General features: G+C 37.0%; 1 protein-coding gene across 2 annotated transcripts; it reads right to left on the bottom strand.

Annotated features, from left to right (window-relative positions):
* Nucleotides 1–229: 229 nt before the first annotated feature.
* LOC125875996 (uncharacterized) lies at nucleotides 230–23,381 on the bottom strand. Of its 2 annotated transcripts, XM_049557089.1 has the most exons (21): nucleotides 22,908–23,381; nucleotides 22,127–22,286; nucleotides 21,030–21,361; nucleotides 19,472–19,553; nucleotides 19,052–19,370; nucleotides 17,951–18,009; nucleotides 15,884–15,973; nucleotides 15,580–15,671; nucleotides 15,135–15,233; nucleotides 14,977–15,054; nucleotides 12,978–13,062; nucleotides 12,727–12,785; nucleotides 12,556–12,625; nucleotides 12,322–12,413; nucleotides 10,093–10,155; nucleotides 9,669–9,735; nucleotides 4,158–4,421; nucleotides 2,329–2,445; nucleotides 821–973; nucleotides 611–728; nucleotides 230–471 (listed from the first exon to the last, which is right to left on the bottom strand). In XM_049557089.1, exons 1-20 carry the CDS (start codon nucleotides 23,336–23,338, stop codon nucleotides 645–647), a joined length of 2,796 nt encoding a protein of 931 aa, XP_049413046.1. In that variant the 5' UTR covers nucleotides 23,339–23,381; the 3' UTR covers nucleotides 230–471; nucleotides 611–644. The 2 variants fall into 2 exon arrangements, with proteins under 2 accessions (XP_049413046.1, XP_049413045.1); XM_049557088.1 differs by having other exon boundaries at nucleotides 230–728.
* Nucleotides 23,382–24,307: the final 926 nt, after the last annotated feature.

Genomic DNA, 24,307 nt, shown 5'->3' with positions numbered 1-24,307 from the left:
ATGTCAATTTAATGTTGTTACATAAACTCTTATCATCACAACATCATTGTTATGTCGCAGTATCAACACTTATCATTCAATATCATTTTTTTCTAATCTCATCATCAACTTTACGTTGCGATATTAACTCTTAGAGTCCATTTGAATTGGCTTTAAAAAGATGACTTTTAAGGCTTAAAACATGTTTTAGTATATGATTTGTGTATAAAATATGATAAATACAAAATGGTTTACTTAATGGAGTGAATTCAATTAAGTAATAGAGTTCTGAAAAAAATGAGAAAGAGAATATGCAAACCACTTATCCAGAATGAGACATTGACATATAATATATTACAGTCTACAGATCTTCCCCTCATGAATCAAAGGCTGCATAGGTCTCAACCTTTGGATTTTGAATTTCTTCACGGCATTCTTGATCGAGAGGGTTACAATTGTATGTCCTTTTAAGTACATAACATTAATTTTGCCCTGGAAAGTGAAACTGTAGGTTCAATGAAATCTCTGAGGACCCTCTTTTTTCCCTTCAAAACAAGAGCTACTCATTTATCTTGCGCAGAGAAAAATGTCGTATTAGCCAATATGTTTGTCCACGAGATGTCGATTTCACCTTTTGAATAAATGACTTGGCAGAAAGCATATGATCAGGGTGTAGCTTGTGCTGCCTTCACCTCATCAAGGCATGCCAAGATATCTTGATACTCTTTGGTGTTGGAGAAAGCCTCGGCCTGAATTTTACAGAAAGTGAGTTGCTTTGCTTAGTAACGGTTATGACAAGGTATACTGCAAGCACATCAATTTTGGAGACCAAAAGAACTACCTGCTTTATTGTGTTTTTTAAGTGCATCTCAGCGGCAGACAACTCCCTACGGCTACCATTACGTCGAGATATTTCCTGGTAAACCTTGCAGAGTTCCAACGAGGCATGTGCAAACTTTGCAAACCGGTCTTTATCCTTCCATAGGTCAGATCCCTGTTAAGTCGTTGTGGGGAGATCGGAAATAGAAATTAAAATGTCAAAGCCTGATAAATTATCTAAGCATGTACAAGGACTTCTTTAGCCTGGCGACATTAGCGGAAGAAATTTACACTGCTCTTTGGCAGCAAAAAGACAAGGTCCAGGGAGGTGACAATATTAGAAAAATGGCAAGACAAGCAAATATACTCTGCAAAATGCAGGAAGTCCGCCATAAAAACTGACAGGAAATGAAGTGGTAGAGCATATAAGTGTGCACTCAAAGCAGAGTATAAACCATATGTATGAATGCTAAAACTTCTGGAAGATAAGCACCATTGGACAACCATAAACCAAAAGCTAACGAATTTTTAAGTCAAAGATAGCATTAACCCTAATAAGTTAGTCATCCTTTTTGCTCCGATAGAAGCAATAAATATGAATGGTTAACTTACCAGCATAAATGCACCATTGGACAACCATTGAACAAACACATTATCAATTATCTCCCCCTCATATATCCTATCCTCCATATTTATCTTGCTCAGCTTTACTCTGTCATCTTACCCAACCAAATATCTATCTTCCTGGGACCTAGCTGTTCTAGCTTATATAAACTAGGGATATCAACACAACAAAACCTAAACAATCATTATTCTGCAAAAGTGCAGAGAACTCGCATAAGATCAAACTGCATCCTCAGTGATGGCTTCCAGCCCATACAGCAATTTAGTACTGCTAGCTGAAAAGTAGTTTAACACTTTATTTTTCCTCTATAAAGCATTTGACTGCCAATGGCCAAACTATGTCACTCTCTTCCTCACATAAATTCTGGCGACATATATTAGAAAATAAGAATAAGTAGCCAATGGTTTGACGACAGTCCTTCACACTGGGAGTGCCATCCAAATGAAAAAGGTCTCTCTATTAAGCAGCTATGTCACACACTAGAAAAGATGAGGGATTCAAGCTCTATAATTTTGTGAGGAAAAGAAAGACAAGCATGTGAGCTAACAATACAGTATTTTTATCAAATACTAGCAGCAATACAGATGAAAAAATAAGGAACTTCTATGGTGGCTTCATAGTAGGAACATTCATTAGTTCCAAAAACGTCAACACAAAGTACAAGTTAAGGACTAGAAATTTGTTCTCACACGCAACACCTATTCTTTTCTAACTTCACAGAGATAAATAATCACAATCATAAGGGAGACGCACAATCTTGCTTGGACCATCTTGTACATAACCTTTTCTCTCCAACAGATGGCTGCCTTTTTACAAGCTTCAACAAAGGTAGTGATAACAAGTTGAAGAAGCATGTAAAAACATCTGCATAAGCGCAGATATGAAAAATTAATTTGCTGTCTTACCTGGTATGATCGGACTTGCTTAAGAAGGGCCTCTGAACACATCGCAAGATCTCCTTTGAGTTTATGCCACCTCGCATAGATCCCCCAAATCTCAGCATTCCCACCAGTTTGAACAATCTACATCAAAGTAAAAGGTTCTTCACTTAGATGCTAGATTATATAATTGTGCCATTTTTGGACTAAAAACCAACTTTGTTTTTGTTTTGTTTGTAGACAAAAGATATCCTATCAGACATATGGCTGGATCATTTCAGGTCTACGGGACAGCTGACCCAGGCCTGCTCCACGAGCATCGGGAATCTATACTCAAGCTTCCAAGCTGGGCTGCAAGGAATCAAGAGATCCAGTTCTCTAAGGATTTCCTATTGCTAGCATAGCAGGGACTAGAGATAGTCTAGTTGCATGGAAATTGCCTGCTGGGCAGACAGGTCCAATTAATTACACAATTTTCAGTGGTTTCTCAAGTAGATGATCCCATTAATCAGATTAATTCCCAATATATACCAATATGAAATGGTTATTCTTAGTAACACTACTCTTCCCCTGCAGGTCATACAACCAAGGACCTCCGAAGGACAGACAACTCGTCCATAGAACCCAAATATTCTAGGGAATGAGCATAGTAACAACTCAACTCTTGTTTTGAGCATTGATACTCTATTTTGCGATTTGGTACTCTGGATAGCTTAATTATGGATAAAGATGGGAAGCCAATGGATAATATGTAAGGAAATAAGTACTACAGATTACAAGATTTTTTCCTTATTCTTTTCTCATTTTAGAGTGGGTTTAGTATGAACGAAAATATTTTCATGTTTTCTAGAATTTTTCTTTTTGACAAATGAGTGGTCCTGAGTCGAGGTTGGAGGTCAAAATTTAGGGTCCGGGTCTAGATCGAGAGTCGGGTTGGGGTCGGATCCCATGTCCCCACCGTTTCAGGTGATGAGGTTTAAGGAAAGTTTTGAAAAAATATTTCCTGATTTAAGGAAAGTTTTGAATTTTTTTCCCTTACTTTATTTATGAGTGTCATTTCTTCTTAAATTATAAGAAAATAAGTCCATTTGAAAAATATTTTCCAAAACATTTAATTCAATCAAACATGAGAAAATTGAAAATATTTTTAAAATATTTTTCTTCATACCAAACACACCCTTAATAAGTGTATTTTAGAAGTTACGTTCCTACACCCTTACATACTTTAAGGGGAGTGCCATAGGTGGATACCCATGGATTATCCATATTTTATGCTGGATAATATGGGTTGATCCATATTTGATTCACTTTTAAATGATCGGATAACCAACCCATTTAAAATGGGTTAATCGAGCGGATAACCATAAATTTTACCCAGTTAGCCACCCCTAGTGCCACATTTAGATCGTGACAATGAGTTAACCAAACAACGGCACATGCAGCAAAGACATCATACTTGTTCTGAGAATTTTGTTAATAATCTAAAAGTTGATTAGCAAGAATGAAATATACGCAAAAAATCACAAACCTGTCTCTTTTTTTAACTGAGAAAGTAATGATTCACAATATTGTGTGTTTTGCTCAAGTTCTTTGTATTGCTAATAGACAATAGACAATGCTCAGGAAATATCATCAAGCTTTCTACTATATGCCTACCTATTTCTTTTCTACATGAGTCCATTATTAGCCTTATAGCTGTTGTGCAAATATTTGTTTAAAGGAATAAGGATTCAGGAGCAGAAGAAATAAATGGCAGCTTGAACTTAGGAGCTGAAGGGCCATTTTTACTCTGACCAGAAAACTACAGAAACAAAACAAAAGACAAGGAAAGTTGTCAATCAACATTTATGGTTTACCTGCCGTAAGATTTTCCCAACTGACTGAATCAAGTGCTCAGTTTCCCGTTCTATTGCCAGGTCTTTGTCCGAGCTGGTCAATGGATCAACACTAATGATGTTGGAGCCAGCCTCAGCAGAACCACTGCTATCCCTCAAAGCATCGCATTCAGAATGGCTAGTTGCAGTCCGTAATTCCAACACTTGCAACATCCTCTCCAGTAATTCGACATCGATTCGCTTCTTTTTCGTCATATCCAACACCTTCTGTACTGCTTCCAGTGCCTTCAACGAAGAAACTAATCAAATTCAGCTTTTTCATAAGCAAATAAAACTTCAGTGATGGCAGCACTAACATTGTGCTGAATATTTTACATTAAAAACAAGAGAAGTTCCTTGTTAGAGTATTTGAGATATTAGGAATTTGTTTTGCATTGTCTTCTAGAGAAAGAAACGGGAATTTTTTTGAGAAAAGAGAAAATAAATTTGAGAAAGAAAGCATATGTGAGGAAAGTAAATGCTCGACCTTTCTACGGGTACAACTGAATGTAAGAAAAGGACTCAATTGCACAGATGGAGAAAGGACTTGAAATCATTTTTTGACAAGGACTTGAAATCAATATATGCCTGCAACGGAACACGAGCAGCATAGTTTCAGAAGCTTGCTTCCCTCAAAGGCAATGTTTTTGATTTAGCATGATCCTGTCACTCCCAATCCAGGTAAAGTTCTTCATTATTATATGGTTAGGTACTTAAATTAGTTTTTCCATTTATTTAATGTGTAATTTATGTAGCCAGAAAGTAAGTATTCTACTTTCACATTTTTTTTTAAAATGGTAAACATTTATTCATCAGCATAACTAGTAGCAATATCTACAGTCTAAAGCCCTAGGAAACTTTGCAAGGCTTCCAAAATTTATAGAATAAATTTTGCATCCTCTACAAGAACTCTTTACACCAAAATGAAAATTAAATACAATTCATTTTCACTGCTTGAATGGAGCCAACTCTATTCTACATGCATTCACATATTATAATGGCAAAAAGACAACGGAATGGGGAGAAGCTTTCGGGAATATCAGACAATTGATCATGCCCAGAGTGACTTCTGACCACTGCCCTATCATGTTGCAATGTGGAGACGGGGACCACAGGAAGTCATACTTCAAGTTTGAGAACTGGTGGCTCAATGTTGATGGTTTTGAGGGGCTTGTCCATAGTTGGTGGAATGAATTTGAAGTGGAGGGCTGCCCTGACTACAAGCTCAGTGTGAAGCTAAACATGTTGAAACAAAAACTCAAAGATTGGAACAAATCAGTGTGCGGGGAGTTATGCAACAGGAAAGATAGTCTTCTCAAAGAATTAGCTGATATTGATCTAGCTCAAAACACTAAAACTTTATCTGAGGATGAACTACTGGTGAGGGCAACAGTTCTGGTGGAGTTGGAGGATTTGGCAAAAAATGAGGAATCTAGATGGAGGCAAAAGTCCCGTGTTCTCTGGCAAAAACAAGGGGATAATAACACTAGGTTTTTCCAGAGAATGGCAACATCCCACAAGCGATACAATAACAGTGATAGATTGATAATCAACGGGGAGGAAGTTAAAGATCGAGAAGCTATCAAGGTTAATATGATTGAGTTCTACAGGAAACTCTATACTGAATCTGAGATGTGGAGGCCCTCTTTTGAGTATGTTAACTGTCCAAGAATCTCCCAGGAGGAACAAGATTGGCTAGAAAGGCCTTTCACTGAAGAAGAAGTGCTAAATATTATCAAACAATGTGATGGGGATAAGGCCCCGGGACCTGATGGCTACACCATGAGTTTCTTCAAAGTTTGATGGGCAACCTTGAAAGATGATTTGATGCAAACAATCCAAAATTTCCATCAGAATGAAATGTTTGAGAAATCTTTCAATGCCACTTTTACAGCACTAATTCCCAAGAAATATGGAGCAGAAGAATTGAAGGACTTCAGACCAATAAGCCTGATTGGTGGAGTATACAAAATCATAGTCAAGCTCCTTACAGAAAGAATGAAGACTGTCATGGGAGAATTGGTAGATGAACACCAAATGGCATTCTTGAAAGGAAGACGGATCATGGATGCAGCATTATTGGCGAATGAATTGGTGGACAGTAGGGTGAAGCAGAAGCTAGTTGGAGTCCTATGTAAACTTGATATTGAAAAGGCCTATGACCATGTCAACTGGTCTTTCCTTCTAAAAATTCTGAGAGACATGGGCTTTGGGAACAAATGGACAAACTGGATCAAAACTTGTATATCTACAGTGAAATCCTCTCTTATCATCAACGATAGTCCAGAAGGTTTCTTCCAATCACAAAGAGGTCTAAGGCAAGGTAATCCGTTATCACCCTTCCTATTCATCTTAGCAATGGAAGGCCTCAATTCTATGATCAGAAGAGCAAGTGAGAATGGGTGGATAAGAGGTTTCCCTGCAAATGCTAACAGGGGAAATACTATGGAAATCACACATCTGTTATATGCAGATGATTCCTTGGTATTTTGTGAAGCTGAAGTAATGCAAATTAGGCACTTGAGGGCCATCCTAACCATTTTTGAGGGCATCTCAGGTTTACATGTTAACTGGCATAAAAGTTGCTTGTACCCTGTTAACCAAGTTACCAATATGCAGATACTTGCTGAGAACCTAGGATGCCAAATGGATTCCTTACCAACTAAATATCTTGGAATGCCTCTTGGTGCAAAAAATAAAGAAGTGGAAGTATGGAGTGAAGTGTTGGAAAGAAGTGAGAGAAAGCTGACAAGATGGAAGAGCCAATACCTATCTATGGGAGGCAGATTAACTCTCATAAAGTCAGTAATGGATACCCTCCCAACTTACATGATGAGCCTATTCCCAATCCCAGGAAACATAGAGAAGAAAATCAACAAACTAAGGAGAGTCTTCTTGTGGCAGGGGAACAATGAGAAGCTTGGGTACAACCTAGTCAAATGGGATGAGGTGACCCTCAACAAAATACAAGGGGGTATGGGGATAAAAAAGTTGAAAGTACAGAATGTTAGTTTGTTGAAAAAGTGGCTTTGGAGGTTCTGTATTGAAGATTTGGCATTATGGAGAAGATTCATCTCACGTAAATATGGTCTTCAAAATAATTGGATCACTGATGAAGTAANTGAAAAAGTGGCTTTGGAGGTTCTGTATTGAAGATTTGGCATTATGGAGAAGATTCATCTCACGTAAATATGGTCTTCAACATAATTGGATCACTGATGAAGTAACAGGTGTTTTTGGGTGCTCTGTTTGGAAAACTATCAGAAGACTATGAACTTCTTTCGCCTCCAATATATCATTCAAAATTGGAGATGGGGTTAAAACTGATTTTTGGAATGAGATTTGGATAGGGGATAGGGACTTGAAAACCTTATTCCCACATCAATTTATTTTAAGTCTACAACAGATGGCTACAGTGGCACAGGTATGGACTCCTCAAGGGTGGGACCTGATTTTCAGAAGGGCTCTAAAAGACTGGGAGATTCGTAGAGTCACTGGGCAGTTGCAGGTGCTGAACCCATTCCCAGGTGTCACAGAAGGACCTGACAGTCCAATATGGAAGCTGCACCACAAAGGGAGTTTCACAGTGAAATCCTGCTACTGGAATATGAATCATAACCGGAGAATGAGAATGGAGTGGCCATGGAAGCTAATCTGGAAGATCAAAATTCCACTAAAAGTGTCATGTTTCTCATGGCTGGTGATCAGAAAAGCATGTTTAACTCACTAAAGGTTACAGAGAAGAGGTATACAAATTTACTCAAGGTGTTATATGTGTGATAAAGAGGCAGAGATTAACAGCCACTTATTCCTACATTGCAAAACAGCTGTAAATCTGTGGCACATGTTCTTATGTATACTTGGAGTTAGCTGGGTAATGCCAGGAACTTCTTTAGACATGCTGAAACACTGGGAAGGAATGAGCAGAAGAAGAAGATCAAAAGAGGACTGGTGGAAATATATTCCAGCTTGCATCTGGTGGACACTTTGGAAGGAAAGGAATGAAAGATCCCATGACAGGCAAGCTAGCAGCATTCAGAAGATCAAGATGAAGAGTCTGAGTTTGCTGTATTTTTGGTGTAAACAGGATATGGTGGGGGAGGTAGTAAGTCTAGTGGACTTCATAGGACAATTGTAAAGTTCTTTTTTGGGTTTTTGGTTATCAGGATGCCCTATGGGGTTGTAAATCCCACCTCACCAGCTGTTACTTGATGAGTTTTTTTTGGTGTGAATACAAAGTTACCTTATAAAAAAAAAAAAAGACACTGTTGTTTGGTGCCACCAAAGGGATGGGTTCTTCAGAGGGTCATGAAATGGCATTTCCAAGTAACAACAACAGAATGAGTACAAAAGCTCAAGTATTCCTCCATTTACAAAGGAGAAAATTGATCACCTATAAGAAAATATTTCAGCTCTCAGCAAATCACAATCCCTCTTGTGGGTTATATAGTTTTCTAGAAGGAAAATTTACAAGGATAAAAGAAGGATCCCCAGATGATATTCAATGACCTAGAGAAAGCCTATGATCAGTTAGCTCGTACTCTAGTCCTCTTTCTCTTTTCTATTGATCGCTCTATCATCTTTAAGGGGGGAAAATAACCCCCACCTCATCATGGTGAACCTACCCTTGTTCAGAATATTGGGAATTGATACTGAGGAATTTTCCATAACAGCGAGTTGAATGAGGATCTGTCCTGAAACTATACTTGATTAGCAAAGTTTTAAATGGGTTAATTAATAGTATATACAATGGGACTCTATGGTATATGCTATTGCTAGCCTTAGTAAACCAAAATCTTAAGCTGTTACAAAAAGCTGACTGTAACTTTTACCCCCACCAATTCTGTTTCTTCTGAAGTGATAGAGACACTCCGCTTTGTGTACACCTCAGGTACTTTTTTTTAAGAAGGTTAACTGTGTACACCTCAGGTACTTTCTTTTACCATTTCAACATATTGGAATTTGGAAGTATGTGGCCGTCAAAGTGGATGCACTATATATTGAAAATTATGAAGAAGCCACACCAGTTTATTACCTGATCTGATACTTTAAACCTTCTCTCTTATTAGACTTCTGGTGAAAAATAAAATATTTCTTGCAATCCTGCTTTGTAGACATCTCTTTTGAGCCGAGGGCCTATTGGAAACAGCCTCTCTGCCCCACAAAGGTAGAGGGTAAAGTCTGCATACATCCCACCCTCCCCAGATCCCACTTGTGGCATTTCACTGGGTATTATGTGGTTTATTTCCTCCATAGTTCAGATTTTTGCATGGAGTTCTTTTTGACATGGTGATTTGAAGGACATCTTAGAAGACTGGATAATGGATTTTAACTTTATTTTCAATATCTTTTCTTATATTAATTGAAATGGAGGGAGCAGTTACATAAAGAAAAGTCTATCCCATCAAAGATCAACAGACACATGATGGTTGCAACCGACTTAGAGAAACTATTTAAGTTTCAAAAAGATTTTGCATATAATGTTGACTATACCTGACTGAAATTTCCAATATCTGCAGCAACGCGGCTAAAATTTTCCCACATCTGCCAGCTGTCTCGCCTGTAAAAGGGTTCCGAAATCAAACAAAAAATTCAAAGTGGGACAGCATGATTTTACCAAGTGTGTTTTCTTCCATTGCTCTGGTAGAGGGGGAAAGGAAGTGAAAAGTATACTTTCAGATTTAATCCAACTGTGGATGGGTTGAAAAACTGGGTTTTGTTGTGGTAAAAGAAGTGTGTGAGTACTGGGGATCAGAAAAAGCTGGGCTAGAGAGGTTGGGAAGGATGGGTTTTATATCCTCCCACTTTTACAGCCCCTCCTGAGCGACTCCATTAAAGAAAGTGCAAGACATACATATGGACACCAGAAGAAAAAATAAAATATGAAATGTAGGGAGAGTATAGCAGGAAGTTGTACTTCAGCTTCAATGCTTCCTTAAACGCAATAAAGGCTTCCTTGTTTTTCTTCTTAACCATATGCCTGCACAGTCAAGAACCAAACACATGAAAAGATAAAAATAGAAGAAGAAATAAATAGTTATTATGACATTTTCCAAGGACAAAGAAGTAATGCAAGTAGGATAGATTCAATCCGCAAAGAGGTGTCAGTATTTTGTGTAACCCCCTTGGCCTTGTAATCCAACTTTACCAAGTCAATGGTTGTTTTTTCTTATCATAGTTTGTAAGGATGTCCATTACACTCGATTTCTTCCTTCATTAACATGCTTAGTAGCCTCGAACTAAAACAAACATCTTACTTACCTCCACCTATTTAAATTATAATATTGCTATTGCAGTAGTTATCAATTTATAAGTTCAAAAGAAAATCAGAAAAGTACACAAGTTTTATTTGAAAAGGAAAATGTGTATTAACTGCTGACTCCCTGCCATAAGAAAGTAGAGACCTCCAATACTCTGAAATATACTCACTCATCTTATCACTCCATAATTTCGAACTTCCAATGCAAAGCCTGATTGGAGTCTCTACTCATTTGATCACAGTTGAGCTTACATGCAATGATCTCAACTTGTTTTAATAGGTATAATGATCTCACTTATCAAGAGTTACTTATGTGACCACCATAAATGGAGGACAAATGGATGACAGAGGTGGTGACCAACCCTGATAATTGTAGAGTATCGAGATCTATCAGGAACCTATGGCAACTGGTCAGGGAGAGAACAAATTGTAAGGTGGGCAATGGAGAAAAAGTAGCTTTCTGGAATGACATTTGGTGTGGACAGGAGACACTCAAACATGCTTTCCCTGTACTACATAGTCTGAGCGAAGCACAAGAAGCAACAGTGGCAGGATTATGAACTGGACAAGGGTGGAACCTGTTTCTGAGAAGGAACCTAAATGATTGGGAAATGACAACCATAGCAAGATTTCATGACAGGAGAGGAAGATAGACTAGTATGGAAGGGGGAGAGAAGGGGAGAATTCACTATAAAATCATCATACAGAGAACTCAGTTCTACTGAGGTGCAGCAAGCAGGATGGAGCTGGAGGATGATCTGGAGAACAGTAATTCCCTACAAGGTGAATTACTTCACATGGCTCTTGGCAAAGGAGGCAGTCTTGACACATGATAACTTGAACAAGAGGAAATCCAATCTATGTTCTAGATGCTATCTATGTGAAGAAATGGTGGAGACAGTCAACCATCTCTTTTTTACACTGCAATAGGACAGATCAATTGTGGCAGATGTTCATCCACAAGAGGAAGATCAAGTGGACAAAGCCTGGGAGAATTATAGAAGTCCTACAATGCTGGAACAGAGATGGAAATGCAGGAAAAAAGGAGAAGAGATGGAGGATTGTCCCAGCTTGCATTTGGTGGACAATTTGGAAGGAAAGGAATCAAAGATGTTTGGAAGGAGAGGAATCAAAGATGTTTTGAAGGAAAATAGAACAATATTCAGAAGATAAAGACAAACAGCCTAGGGCTTTACTATTTTTGGTGTAAGCAAGTAATGATAGGAGATACACTTTGATGTGTTTAATGTTATTGATTGGCTGTAACTAGAAGATCTTAGGAATGATGTAAGTAGAACTTTTTGGAGGGGGACTACACTTTGATGTAGTATACCTGTGGATATATAGAAGTAAATGTTTTACCTTTCTCAAAAACAAAAGGAGTTGCTTTAACATTTCAGCCACAATACCTGTTGCTTAAAATTCACTCTTCACAGGTAGCAAATATGAAATTGCTAGCTATCATAAAAGTTGCACCATGACAAGAAACACTTCAAAAACTGGATGAAATCTGAAATTCTAGTGCTAGCTGCAAATTCTTCAAGAATCTAATTCTTGGAAAAAAGTTAAAAAGAAAGTAGAAGAAGAAAAAGAACCAGTTTACTAATTTCTTGTCTGTATTGGACATTACTGAGGAACATGATCTATGTTTTACTGAAACACGTACAAACACCTAGCTACTATACCAAGTGCCTTCCTTACTTCTCCTTTATACAAGGATCGTTTAATTTATTTGCTGGACTAGATGACAGACCAATCTATAAATGACTTTTGGTCCAACAGATAATTGGATTCATTATTTGATTGCCTATAAACAGACAACAAATAAGACCAACACATGTCATCTGACCTATAAATTTCCTAAAATGCAAGGGTGAAAGAACATACAGGCAAGCAATATTATTCCAAGCCTCTCCATTTTCAGGATCAAGCTGAACAGCACGTGTGAAGCCATCCAGTGCCTTCTCAACATCTCTAGCCTGTAATGTTCCAGACGAAGCCAGAAATCATGTAGTGAATACATAGCGGAAGGAAGAGAAATGAACACTACATAGCACCAGGTGCATTCCCTTACAGCTTATAGCCATGAGTAATCACAATCATACAGATGAAAATACAGACCTTTAAAGCAGCAGCACCAAGTGCAAACCATCCATCTGGATACATAGAATTCATTGCCATTGCAGATTCCCTGAATATAAAGGAAATATAATCAAATCAGTGTATAAGTGGGAGCAAATTAGTTGATATATAACAATTATCAAGTGAATGGAAGCATGCAGATAAGCCAACCATAGATCTTTTGACTTCTCGTACTCCCCCCTGTTGTATGCACTACGGGCAAGGGCGCGCTGTAAAAAGAATTTGGATCCCAAAAAATTTTAGAAGATAAGGAAAGAAAAAAAATAGAAAAACAATTGCAATCACTAAGGTAGGTTGTAAAAAGAATTTGGATCCCAAAAAATTTTAGAAGACAAGGAAAGAAAGAAGATAGAAAAAACAACTGCAATCACTAAGGTAGGCAACAAGACATTTTGATTCACCTGTGCTCGAGCTGACTTATTCCCAGACACTTCCTGGGCTTTCTCATAGCATTTATCATCACTTGTAACATCTCCAAGGGAACACCTAAAAGAGGATGAAATGGTATTATACCACATAATTTATACCTAAACACAAAATAACAAGTATGGTAACGGAGGTCAGAGTTAAGTATAAAAACGAAAATGGTGCATCTAATAAATATAAATGAATTCATTGTAATGCATGGAGAGGAAGATGACCAACAACTTAATAATGCAAAAGCTTCTCCAGCGAAGACCTTTTTTCTAATTACAAAGTGAATACATCTCATTGTCGTTAACAGTCCTTTGCTTGTGGCAGAGATAGGGAAGATCATTAGCACGAGGACACTCTGGATGGAAGATCGCATTGCTGCTGGAATGTAGTAAGGTAAAATTGATAGGATTGCAATTTTTTATGAATACAGGAAGGCTTGAATCTGGGATAAGAACTTGGTCAAAATAACCCTTGACATTTTTGTGTTGATAAATTTTGATTTCTCAGGAAGTGTTGGTGGAGTCCTAAAAGCAACATTTTGCCAACTAATCAAACATTCAGTGGCAAAGACAACTTCAACTGAAGCGATTACTAAGGTTCTTCACTTTTTTTCACAACCAAGAAATCACCGAAGGCTAGTGGCACAAGGTTCAAAAGGTGGAGGGACCGTCCCTCTACCTTTCTCCACTTAAATATCAGGCATTTACATGCAAGCAGGGTTCGAACCTGAAACGTGAACCTAACCTAGACATCACATCACGTGTTTTTCTCTTACACCAAAGCCCTGACGGCAATTAGTAAGGTTATTATTACAATTGGCACAAAAAACAAAAAGAATATAACAAATTAATATCAGAATACAAGACACGGCAAACTAATAGGTCATCATGAGGGAAAGGAACGCTTAAAAAAAGGGATTGTTATAAGAGTTGTCCAATAAGATCACTGACTCTGACCTTATTTCCGGATTACTAATATTGCGATTATAATTCAGGGATCAAGTTCTGTAACCAAACGTAGGAATAATAGTCTCATCTCTTGCTATCCCCGAAAAATACAAGCTTAACATGAGTCAATGAAGCAGTAGCAAGTACCAAGTGGAATAGTCGAGGTGCATGCATGCTAGCCCAGACATCATCGTCATCAAAAAAACTACAACTTAACCCGAGATAACTTGTTATCATCTTTACCCCCATCATTAACATGCAAACAAAAGTGCTTAAGTCTATGCTTTACCAATTAACCTTAAAACATAAGGAAATATTGGCAAATTTTGTAGCATAAACAACCATGGGCAGTTACCTAAATGGTGAAAGAAGTCATCTCATAAAACAAAAAGGACTGTTGACTTGTCAAACTTGCATAATAATTTCTGACTCAAGTTTAAAGCCCAAAAAAATTCTAACACTACAGCTTTATCTCAGTACAAAATTTTTGCACCGCATCTCTATATATGCAGTAACTTTTGGAGGCTGATAAGGACGTCACATTATCTCATAAGATGTAATGAAAAGACAAAACTCCATAAAAGGACTACAAGGATCAACATCTTGCTTTCATAGTCGTGCTTTTTCCAAAAAACTCCAAATTCATTGGTCAAGTTTTTTATTAAAGGATGCTTCGGATGTTCAAAATGAACATGTATCACAGACATATAACAACATTGGAGGCCTCTTTGAGAAAATAAAGTGCTGCTTATGTATGCTAAATGAAACTATGGCAGCTTATTGGACTATTGAAAAAGAGGCCATTGAATTATACAAATAAGTTTCGTGATAAAAGTGAATGATTATTGTATCATTAAAACATTAAACCTCCTGTTCTCTAAATCATGCCCTTGATACCTTGTATGGATCAACAGATGCACATGTTTTCTTTTGATGACTCGGAAGATTTCTATTTCTTAAGCTAGCGGAAATTCAAAATTAGAAACAGGAAAAACAGTTAAAATGATAAAAGGAAGGTAGAGTTTCGTCAGTATACCATAACCTAGGATCACAAGGTCTTTCAGATAACCGAGCTTTGATTAGTTCAACTGCTGCCGCTTTCTTCTCCATTAGCCTACAAGATTCAAACAATATTTCAGCTGAAACTGCACAGAGCCGCAGAAAAAAGTCATGTTTTAAGAATCTCGATTGTACCTATAACAGTATATTAAGTTATCCCAAAGCTCAAGATCCTCATACACTTTAACAGCTTCCCCTATCAAACCACAGCTCACTAGCAGATCTCCATACTCCCTGAACAAGAACTGATTGCACTTGTTAACTCACTGTATCTAATTATGAGACGACATTCCCTTAGCAAACATATTTACAAAACTAGTTCAGTAATACCTAGCCAAACTAAATGAATATTTTTCAGAAGAAAAAGGAAACACAATGTCTGTTTAACATTATTAATCAGCACAACTAGTATCATCAATTTACCAGTCATTTTTGCACCAAGTGCACAAGTTAGTTTTTATATAAGGGACTAAAATTCATGACGCCAAAAATTCAGGAATTAGTAACATTGCATGTAAATGAAAGAGTTTTTCAGAAAACCCAAGAAAGTAAATTTGGATAGAGAGAAGAGCAACTGTACTTGCGCAATGCAGGAATCGTAGGGATACTAACTCCAAAACAACAATGCATCCTTTGTGTAGCTCCAGGAGAAGGATCATATATGCCCTGAACCTGAGGTAGCTCAACTAATCATTTTAACACAAGCAAAAGTATTCTCGCTGCAAAAAGCAAGATCCAAATGGGATAACTAATGAGCATAGAATGAACTTTGAATTCAATCTGCTTTCATCAACTTGAATATACTTGGTGCTCCGTTTTGTTTTCTCCCTGATAGATTTAGATCCAAGGGGAGGATTTGAATTTTAGAAGTCCCTAGAAATTACCAGTTTATCCATCATCAGCAATGCACGCTGCTTTGTACGGCCGCGAGTTGATTCCCACCGAATGCGTAATATATCACACAAATGTTGTAGCTGAATGAAAGAAAAATGCTTGAGTCTGTTGACATTCCATCATAATGACATAAAGCTCACTATAAATCAAGTACAATACAAAGCCTGGAAGGAGAATGATCCCATAGAAGCAAAACGAGAAGTACCAGCAAGATGATGCAATACACAGAGATGACTATAAATCTGATTTTCCTTTTAACATACTGTTAAGGGAGCTGTGACACCAACTAAAGCATCTGTATATATCCTTTCGAAGTTTCAAGGGAATAAAACAAAGTGGAGCACCCAAGGGTGTGGCCTAGTGGTCAACAAAGTGGATTGAAAACCATGAGGTCTCAGGTTCAAATCTCAGTAGAGACAAAAACACTAGGTGATTTGTTAGCGAAAACATAATAGAAAGAACACAAGATTTAACGTGGTTCAGATCAAAGTGATCCTACATCCACCAGAGAACACCTGCCTTTATATTATTAACAAAGAAATGGAAGATATCCCAGTTACACCTAAGAGAATTGATCTCTCAACTCTCTACTCTCACAAAGATATATGATTTTTGGGATGGTTAAACAACAAAACATGATTATCCTTTTATAGAAGACCAAACTTGCCCTCCAAGCTCAAAAAATGAAAAGGAAAAATAAATCCAAAATTGTCCTCCACAACTTTTTGATAGCTCCCCAAGTTCATTTTCTAGCCAAGTAATTTGGCACATGGGATTTACGACTACATGAGTTGCACCCAACAAAAAACCATCTCTTTCATGATTTCTTCTCATCTGTCCTAGTCTTAGTGGGTAGGGTTACTTGGTACATGTTGTTGGTAGGAGGTGGCAGGATTGTGGAATTAGTTGAGGTGCGCAAAAGTTGGTCAGGAGACCACGGTTATAAAAAAAAGAAAGTGGAAGGGTGGGAGAGTATGAAGAAGAAAAGAGAAAAGGAAGGTAGCTAAATTGATATTCTAAAGTTCCCTATATCATTTTGCAACTGCAAACAATAGCTTTATAGAAGAAAAAGAAAGTTATGCAAGCATTACCACCAAGAGTTTAAGCAATTCAGGTCATTCACTTCAACTATTGTTTGCTGCAAACCCTCAAACAGTTCCATTTCTACTTATAAAAAAATAAGTTTTTCTTAACTATCAAACCCACACTCATTCATGGCTTGGATGGGTTAAGCTTTTGACTACATGGATTATGTTACTTGTTCTTGTATAGGTTTTGCATAGAAGCAAGTCAGAAACTTCTGGTTCTCTTGTTAACACGATTTTTATTTGCCAATTCAATATTAGAAAGATATAAAACTGTATTAGGCTAAAATGGTAAAACCAGCTAAGTCTTCTTTTATCCAAAGAATCCGATGCAGCTAAGTCTTCTTTCTTGCTGTGATTCCTTTTCCTGCACCAAGCCAAGTTAGCTCATCATAGGGCTTTTTATTTTTAAGATAGGCTTACCATCCCATCTCCTTACTCGAGATATCTGAGATAGCTCCATAAACTAATAACTTATAATAGACGAGCCCATTATCCTTANAGGAAAGGCAGTTCAGTCATCCTCTGGTAGAAATCCTAAAAAGGGAAAGTATCCTATCTCTCCTAGCCATCTTTCTTGCTGTGATTCCTTTTCCTGCACCAAGCCAAGTTAGCGCATCATAGGGCTTTTTATTTTTAAGATAGGCTTACCATCCCATCTCCTTACTCGAGATATCTGAGATAGCTCCATAAACTAATAACTTATAATAGACTAGCCCATTATCCTTATGTTCCGAACTTGCTTCTTGGTACAAGAGGAGGGGCGAAGAATTCTAGTTATAGTTATTCTTCTGCCTATGCTTTAGTACCGCTTTGAGATTGAATCTTTAGAACCATGTACCTAAGAGGGCGAGGACCTTTATAGCCATAATTAAAAGTTCGGTGTGTAACTTTGAATCTGATGTTTCAATTAAAGCAATTGCAATGCAAAAAGAACAAAATACAGTTAGAATGAAACAAGATAAACCTCACCGTAAAAGGTGATGACTGTTGGGAATCAACTGCCTCAATATAAGGAGCCATCTCCCACCCTGAAACAGCAGCACACGCATGAGAAACAAAGCCCATCGGATGCTCTCTGCACCCATTCCGAATTCCCCCGGCTGGTTCCCCCTGATAAAGTAAAGATAGACCCCACTTCCACATCATACATGCTTCATCTATAATTTTAAACACTTTTGAGATTAGCATTACTTGGCCTCTAGAAATCCAGAGAGGTCTATTTGTCTTTAACCATTTCTTTTCAGCAAGCTCGTCAGCATTACCAATGCTCTTACCGATTTTCCCAGGTTGTTATCTGCAGGCAACAGCCATCTCATTTGCATTTTCTAAGCCTAAGTATTCTCCTACATCTCTCTTCTTTTCTTTTATTTTATTTTTTTGAAAATTGGTAATTCGTATTCCTGAGCATTAAGGGCTATGCTGACCACCTCCAAAAAAATTATCAACAATGAGCCTAAGAACCTCACATTAATTACAAGGATCCTAGGAAATCTACCAACTGAATTACATCATCAATATTTCCTATAGGTGTATTCTCGTACATGTCTTAGTTAAAATGTTTGCACTTAGAAGTTAATTCAGAAATTCAAGGACTTCAAATCAGGAAAAAAAAAATCTAATTTATTTAAATTGACTGAACTCGTGCAAAGTCTAGTAAGGTGAAAACGTGCTAACTTCAGATGAAGAGCAATGATTTCTTCTTGAAAGCAATCAAGTAAAGATCATTCATTGACCCTCAGAGTTCCTATCAAGTAATCCCACTCATGGTGGTTATCAACCTAGGCAATAGAATCAAAAGAGGAAATGGTGCTGTTTCCAAGTATTTTATAATTGCAAATTTCTGAACATTGAGAAAGTTGTATGAAAAGGTTTTTGAAGTGTCCAAAAAAAAAAAGGGAGTAACAAATATCCCAAGGGAGTATGTTCCACATTGTCTGAAACAATGCCCTTCAACAGTCATACCTTATGCTAGTCAGATAGTAAGATAATTTTTTCTATTATCAAATAAAGCGACAGCAAACAAAAGAATAGCAAAATAGGGATTCCTAATGACACAGTCAGGCAGCTTACTTTGCAGTTCATCACTCCGAGCTCTCTTCTCAATAGAAAGACATTGTGCTAAAATTACTGCTTGCTGAGTAGGCTTTAATTGCAAAGAGGCCATGCTGTGATTTTGAGCATCTTGTGCGCTACATTCTGATTTTTTATCATCTTCCAAGAATCTAGGGGTCATCAATATGTCAGATGCTTCATGAGTTTCACTGGGACATTGAGGAAAAGCATTTTCACCTTGGGTAGAAACCTTATTTTGGAAATCATTACCAAGTGAAGCACTACAATCATCACCATCCGCGCTACCTACAAGAAGAAGTTGTGCTTTCGGTTCTGCCTGTATTAACAAAGCACCCTTTAAGTATATGCTTATGAAAAGAACTTTTCAACGATAAGTGGACACCGACATATTTCCAAATGACATATGAGAAAACATACCTGGTGTACCGTGCGAAAGCCCAAAGCCCCGCTTAGTGAAAAATTAAGTCTGGATGTTGCTGCAGCTGATTCAAAATGGACCCTAATAAACAAACTATATCAGGTAGGGATTAATGCCATGCTTCCAGATAAGTAGGAACACTATATTGTTGAGCAGATTCATTATACTAGATAATTAAGCTGAGATCATTAATTACTGCACAAAGAAATCAACCTGTGCCATGAAACAAAATAAAATGACGGATGATAGCAAAATGGGTAAAAAATACAGCTTAGATGCATGCGGTGTTCTGAAAGGCGCTCGCCTCTCGCCCAAGGTGATGAGGCGAGGCAAGGCGATGCCTCGTCGCCTTTAACTAATGAGGCGTGGCAAGTTCAGAAAGGCGACAAAAGGCTAATGGTGATGTGGCGAGGCGATAAGGTGCCGCCTTTTTATTATTTTTTTAAAAAAGATCTGATTTAATAATTAAAAGGCAATTTAGGGTTTATTTGATGTTTTTGCAAGCCTTGGACTTCTTCTCTCCATCGTGACTCTCCTTGCGCCTTCGCCACCTCTCTTCTCCAGTTCTCCTCCCTCACTACTTCGCGATTTTCTTCTTCCTCTCTTCTCCAGTTCTCCTCACTACTGACGAAGAGACCTCAGCTGCTCAGCACTCAGCAGGTATGGTTTTAGATTATTTTTTTTCTTCTCTTCTTCTTCTTTCATATGCAGAAGAACTGCAGACTCTGTCTGTTATTTATTTTGAAGCTACTGCTAACTGACTGCATTACTGCAATCTACCTACATTTTTTTAAAAAAAATTCAATCCTTCTATTTTTATTTCTGCCCTACTCAATTTAGTTTTATACTAATTAATATAGTATTTGCTAATATATGTTATTTCTATTGAGATTTGGGATATTTATATATGCAATTAAATATTTTAAATTTTTGGTATTAATTGGCGCCTCAATTCAAAAAGGCGAGCGCCTCGCTGCTCACCTCGCCACGAGGCGAGGCGAGGCAGACCCTTGTCGCCTTTCCCCGTCCAAAACACTGGATGCATGCCACTGAGATAGGCAGCTAAGAACAACTATTAAAATTTTCTCTTTGCCTTTTGTTGTTTCCTGCCCAAGTATGATTTATAGGATACAGATAAACTGTCAAGTATACAGGGCTAAAGAACTTAAAAAGAATAATTAAAAAACGAAACTGGGACAACTCAATGAAAAGGAAGATAACTAACAATCTAACAAGAAAAGATAAATACAGCTGAAAAGGAAGACCAAGCATGAACAGCATCACAAATAAAAGATCCAGATTACAGCAAAACAAAATCAAGGCTCACAAGCAGTCATCCGTTAGCTGACAGAATACATATCATGCAACTCTAATGAGATGAGCTTTTATTATTATCTTTTTAGCCCTGTCTATAGACTGACATGAGTATAGAAGCCAGCATGAAAATGAAATCATTACTAACTTTGGATAGGCAATCCATGGCAAATGACCCAGGTTTGCACAGTTAAAGAATTGTGACTGAAAATATCATAGAAGCTTCTACATCAAATAGCTAACCTGGAAGCATCCACTCGCCCATAGGTAAGTTCCATTATTCCTGCCTCCAAATGAAGCATAGATACAATAGCAGAAGCATCCTCTTCTGATATCAGAGAAGCCCAATAATATCTAATTTTCTCCAGAGAACCAATATGTTGCAAACTTTCACGCATGAAGACTTGCAATAGATCAAACAAAGAAGACGAGCGATCATCTAACAACTTTTGTTGGATGATTAACAGCCTAGCTAACCACCACGAGATGCTTCTGGCTCCATCCACTCCCGAGTCGTTTCCTTCTGACAAAAGATCTTTCGTCCTCATAAGCAGTATCTTGGCAAAGGTTATATACTACAGAAGGAGGACCAAAGTGGGAGGAAAATGAAAAGGAAAACTTTGGCATCAACTCAGTGGTGTATGCAATAAGACAATTTGGCTAATCAGGAAAACATAAGTCTTTGTAAGCATTTATTCCAAGAAGCACACATACAGATATATTAACTCAAAAAAAGAAAAAAGGACTTGGCATAAGATGGATGCATACTTGCAGAATAATATGCTTCCCTGTATCATTTTACATTATCAAAACTTGTAGGTTAATCCCATAGAAAGTTTTAAATAACCCATTATTAAGTCTATGCAATGAACTTGTTGAGAGTACAGTTTGGTACCAAAAGGCGCAGATTTAATGAGTGGGTCAAGCGGCGCAATGTGCTAGATTTACTGTATTTACCCATTCACACTCAATTCTCTATTTCACACCTATATTTAGGTGTATCTTCCCTTTCATTAAAATCAAGTTAGAATCAATACCAACAATTATCTCTCTCTTTCTTTCTTTCATCTCAATGGTTCTGACAAGATGGAATATAGACTTTTTTCTTTCTGTTGCTTCAAATGGGTAAAGTACTCTACAACAAGCAGATAGAGCTTTTCATCCTGTCAATAACTTTCAGCTTTACCTATCACGATAAATAGGCAATAAATGACCCTACACTTGACAGAATATATGACATCGAAATTTCCAGAAACACCAAATGTGTCATCACTAGTTCATGCTCACAAGAGAACTCATACGCGTCATTTAGCACAATATATGTATGAAGTGAAATTTACCTGCAAATTCGAAAATTTAGCGCGCAAGTCAGAACCAACTGACATCAACTCCTTTTGCGCCCACACTTCCCATTCTGACCATCCACCAGAATCAGTATTTATCTCTTCGTCACCAAAAACTATTGCACCTAAAGGCATTGGCGGCAACTTCACCATTGGCCTATAAAATAACAAAGTAACAGACTCAATAAATACAACAAAAGAAACATATAGCTCTGCCTATACACCACCAATGCATTAAGCCAGGCATCAAAAGGTTGAAAATAGTACTTCTCTACACAATATAATCATCCTTCATTCCATTCAAAAGGTCCACAATTCTTGTCTAACTGAAATATTTTACATAAATTTCTCACGTTTGATTTTCTTTTTTACATATTTTACAGAAAGATATTAATTTCTACAGTCTTTTAATCATCCTTCACAGCATTCGAAGGGCCTAACAATTATGTAATTGAAAACTGTCTTAGAATTCTCTACATTTCTTTTATATAAGAAATTTTAATTTCAACCCACACTTAAAACTAATGCTCAAGCTAAATCAAAAACTGATTTTGGAAACAATAATTGATAATATTAAATGGGCATTGATAAAATTAACTTGACTACTGAAAAACTTTCCAATGTCTAATGTTGAAAGTCTTTCTTTGTCGAGTACATATGCACAAAACAGAAATCTTTCAGTAGCCTAAAGAAAATAGATTCAAATTGACAAAAACCACAGGAAAAAAAAAGGACAAGTGAGAGCAAATATGTAAAGGGGTGTTAAATAGAGACTAACCCAGTAATATTGCACTGAGTAAAACCAAGAAGAGCCGCCACAGCAACAGCCATGACAAGAACTGCTTTATACAACTTCGCAACACTATTAGGAGCAGAATCTTCAACCCCATTTGCATTTAAGAACAGAGTAACACACTGAGGCACAAATTCTGAGTAAAAAGATTCAGCAGACTCGGAAGAATCGTTGCGCTTATGATTATTCAGTTGTTGTGAGGTGAAAATAGCTTTAGCTCCATCAGATGAGAGTGCTTGTGTGTATTGACCCGATTCGATGAATTGTAGAACTTGTTCAATAAGGGTATGGAGGTGATAAAAAGAAGTAGTGGGTGTTGATTGATGGGAAGAAGAGGAGGATGGAATAGAGCAATGTAAGAGACGAAGCTCGAGAGCACGAAGAGATGAGAGTTGGGAGTTCTGTTGTTCGGCCATGGCTGCTGCTGAAAGAAATGTTTTTTGGAGGGTTTATGCAAGGGTTTTTGTACTTGTATCAATTTAACACTATGTTAGGATGGTTGTTTGTATTGTTTCACAATTAATCGTATTTATAGTGTGTTGTGTTGTATTTTTTTTATTTTATTTTTTATTGTATTAATAAATATAGTATTTGGATAATTTTTATTGTTCTTTGTCGTTATATAATGTTATACATTCATAATTTGAATGATAAATTTACAAGAAAAGTAGAATTGGAATAGAATTATTATGAAAAGATAAGAGAAAAAGATGAAATATAATTATCATATCATATATATATATATATAGAAAAGAGAACCTTAGGCCCCGCCTACGTGGCGCCACCACAAACCAGAATTCACTTTTTATTTATTCATTTCCAAAACTAGACTTCCCCTTTCATGAAAAGTTGTGACATTTATGAAAAATTGCGACTTTTTAAGAAAAGTTGCGACTTTTATAAAAAGTTGTGACTTTAATGAAAAATTGCGACTCTTATAAAGGTTGTGGCATTTTTTAAGGGTTGCAACTTTTCCAAATAGTTGTAACATTTCCGATAAGGCAGAATAAATATTTTTTCACACTACCATTTGTTGTCTATAAATAGAGAGATTTCCTCTCATTTTGAAACAACGAAAATTCTGAACTTTTTCTTATTCTTCTTCTTCACAATTAAATATTTATGTATTTTATTCATGTTGAGTGACTCAGTGACACCATTGCTTATGTTACATATCCTGGTATGTATTTTTACAATCATTAATTTATGCTTATGTTATTAAGGATAAATGATAAGACGTAAGAATTTTCATTTTCCTTTACATTATGAATTTTTTATGTAAGATAATATAGTGTTTTAGTTTTAGTGGTTAGGTTTTTAAGTATTATTTTATATATTTTGTGATATTAAATTTCTGCGCGAAGCGCGGGTAATTTTACTAGTTA

This window comes from Solanum stenotomum, chromosome 9 (assembly GCF_019186545.1).
Source record: "Solanum stenotomum isolate F172 chromosome 9, ASM1918654v1, whole genome shotgun sequence".
NCBI lineage: Eukaryota > Viridiplantae > Streptophyta > Magnoliopsida > Solanales > Solanaceae > Solanum > Solanum stenotomum.
Note: the sequence above shows the minus strand (reverse complement) of the source record. Positions and strands in the feature narration are given on the sequence as shown.